General features: G+C 36.1%; 1 protein-coding gene across 1 annotated transcript; it reads right to left on the bottom strand.

Annotated features, from left to right (window-relative positions):
* Window positions 1–1,869: 1,869 nt before the first annotated feature.
* Window positions 1,870–2,826, bottom strand: LOC117917081. Its single transcript, XM_034833307.1, has one exon. The coding sequence runs from the start codon at window positions 2,824–2,826 to the stop codon at window positions 1,870–1,872; it is 957 nt and encodes a 318-aa protein (XP_034689198.1).
* Window positions 2,827–3,393: the final 567 nt, after the last annotated feature.

Below are 3,393 nucleotides of genomic sequence, written 5' to 3'. Positions count from 1 at the left end.
AAGTATCTCCAAGTATATGATCCATGTAGCGGGGATTCATCGATGACTCCCAACCATAAGGCATAGGGCACCAAGTTTATAGGACTATTTAACTAGCCACTAACTTCTCGGACTTCACCCCGGACTCCTCAAATCAGGATCCAATACCTTAGCACCTACAATTGAGCTCATACTCCACCTATCCACCCATGTAACAAGCATTGAGGTCGGTGGCTCCCAACCAAAATGGCTTAGGGCACCAGGCTTTAGAGACCTTTGGGCCATATACCCCTCGGACCTTGCTCAGGTTTCAAGGCAAGCATAACTCAACCTTTTTATTCATCAAATCATCAACTTTTTTTTTTTTTTTCAATTGGGCACATTGGCATCTTTTTAAGGTGTCTCAACTCAATTCAAGAGTAATCAATGTTACAAGACAATTAAGTTCAAGTCTTAAGGTCAGACTAGTTTTTCATCTTATATCCGGGGTCTAAAGTGCACAGTATGTGTCAAGACTCAAATAGAAATGACCCTTTGGAAAATGAAGATTTCAAAGTCAAATCAACTTTAATTCACATAACAAATCTTTTAAGATCAAGCAAATAAGCTAGTACTCTAAATCAACTTTTTTCAAGTTAGGTTTGCTCATTCATCAATCACAAATGCTATAGTCATCTCAAAAAAATCTCACCAAATAAGTCACAAATGTGATTTATGGAAAAAAAAAATTATAGAAAAACTAATAAATCTAATAACATATTTTCTTTTCTTCATTTTTAACCCTCCCCCCAACCTAACTTGTACATTGTCCTCAATGTATAATGAAAATATACAAAGAAAGAAAGGGAAGATACCTCAATCTCTCATGAATTTCAGCTTCAATAGCTAAAACAAAACTAAGACCACACATGAGAATTGTCGAATATGAATGACATAAGAGAAGAAAATATGAAAACAAATCTATTAAAAACCAAAAAAAACTATGTTAGAGACACAATGTATGAGTAAAATCAAGGTATAGATGATGACAATGTCCAAAGAAAACATGATTTCAATGATAAGTCAATGATTCTCATGGAGTTTTTGAAAATTTCACACAAGTGTGCAAACTAGACAAGAAGGTGAAGTGTGTTGCAACCACTTTCTTCTTTTGAAATAATTTGGCACAATCATGCAGAAATTTGCATGTACATGCATTGGTCAAGAGAGTTTTATCTTATTATAGCCTTCAGCATAATTTTCGCATAGTCATGCGAAAATTCGCATGCTGATGCGAAATGGTCCAGATGCATGAAATTTCTGCAGTCATCCACATTAGTTTCGCATAGTCATGCAAAAATTTCGCATAGTCATGCAAAAATTTCGCATAGTTATGCAAAATGGTCTAGATGGCTCATTTTACTACAGTCTTTAAGATGGATTTCGCATAGTCATGCAAAATGGTCCAGAGTGTTAAAAATTTTTTGCACTACCCTTATCAGTTTCGCATAGTCATGCGAGAATTTCGCATGATCATGCCAACTGGGACAGAGACTCGTTTTGCACATTTCCAAAGGTATGAAAACTCCCCTGTTTTTGCATGACTCCCCTGTTTTTGCATGACTCCCCTGTTTTGGCATGAAGACTCAAATTGGTGATGGGCCATTAAAACTCCTTTTTCCTTTGTTTCATGCATTCCATCCATCCGGAAAATCCTTCAAAACACAAATCAAAGAATTGAGATGGATTTATTTAATGGAAACTAAAAGAAAAAAAAATGAAAATTCAAAGGAAAGTAGAGAAATGAGAAACCATTGGGTTGCTAGCCATTGACATGACTAAGCCCATTATTCTGTGCATACTCAATTTGGATATGGCTTGCAAACAATGAATAGACCAACTCCTTGGTACTTAAGCTTTCTTGGAAAGATATGGCTTGAAATAGCCTTCTTTGAACTTGTTCTTTTGAATAAGTTGGTCATGCCATTCCTTGATCTTCTTTTTCATGGTCTTTGGATTATTGTGCACACCATGCTTCATGGTTTTCACTTTCTTGAAGCTGAAAGACCATTTCATTAACTTCAAAGGTTGAATTTCTTCATTGATCCTCCAAACTTCAATCCGTTCATTGGAAATTACTTCACCGAGTTTTGAAAAATTATCTTCAACTTTTTCTTTCTCTAGCTCTTCCATAGGCAATTCAATCAAATAAGCCTCCTTAAGTTCCTCATCCTCTTTGGTACCATGCTTCTTACATGAATGAAAAATGTTCAGCTCAATTGTCATGTTACCAAAGGTAAGTTGCATCACCCCACTTCGACAATTAATCAATGCATTTGCTGTGGCGAAGAAAAGTCGGCCAAGTATAATAGGAACATGGTTGAGTCCACTAGTTCTTTTTTCCGTATCAAGCACCACAAAATCAACCGGATAATAGAAGTTATCGATTTGAATCAACACATCTTCGATGATTCCTCTTGGAAACTTAACCGATCTATCCGCCAATGAAAGTGTGATGGAAGTAGACTTTAGTTCTCCAAGCCCCAATTGCTTATATACCAAGTAAGGAAGAAGATTCACACTTGCCCCCAAGTCTAAAAGTGCTCTTTTTACAAAAGTGTTGCCAATATTCACCGAGATAGTTGGACACCCCGGATCTTTGTACTTGATTGGAGTCTTGCATTGGATGATTGCACTAACTTGTTCAGTCAAGAAAGCTTTCTTTTTCAAATGCACCCCTCTCTTTATGGTACACAAATCCTTAAGAAACTTGGCATAGGCTGGAACTTGTCTTATCATGTTAAGGAGTGGTATATTGACTTTGACTTGCTTGAGAACTTCAAAAATTTCTGGAGCATTATTTACCATTTTCTTGGATTGAAGAGCTTTGGGAAAAGGTGGAGCTAAGAGCATATCTTTCTTCTTAATCTCTTCTTTAACAATCTCATCTTCCTTTGATCTATCATCCTCATTCACCTCTTTCCATTTTTCTTGTTCTTTCACATTTTCCTTTTGTTCCTCTCCTTTATTCTCTTTTGGTTTTGGCATAGGTTGATCAACTTGCTTACCACCTCTTAAGGTAATGACTGCTTTGACTTCATCCTTCTCAATAGAACTTTCACTTGTCTTTCCAATTTCATGGGCTCCACTTGGACTTTGTTGGGATTGTGAAGAGAATTTTCCTTTTTCTTGCACCGTATGCATACTTGTGAGTTTAGAAATAGCAAGCTACATATTATCGATCTTTTATGTGAGATTGGTTTGCAAGCTATCAAAATTTTTTATTGAAAGATGTCTCCACATGATCTATCCTTTGGTTTACTTGAATATTGATATTCTTTTGATCACCAATAAAATCACCCAAAATTTTACTCAAGTTTACAATAGCTTGCTCAACCAAAGAAACTTGTTGTGGAGAGTCTTCCATGAATTGTT

This window comes from Vitis riparia, chromosome 6, assembly GCF_004353265.1.
Source record: "Vitis riparia cultivar Riparia Gloire de Montpellier isolate 1030 chromosome 6, EGFV_Vit.rip_1.0, whole genome shotgun sequence".
Lineage (NCBI taxonomy): Eukaryota > Viridiplantae > Streptophyta > Magnoliopsida > Vitales > Vitaceae > Vitis > Vitis riparia.
This window is presented reverse-complemented; position numbering and strand designations above follow the sequence as displayed.

Bases quoted from the DNA above. Each gene is read 5' to 3' on its own strand.
- LOC117917081 (XM_034833307.1), bottom strand. From the start codon at position 2,826: ATGGTAAATAATGCTCCAGAAATTTTTGAAGTTCTCAAGCAAGTCAAA.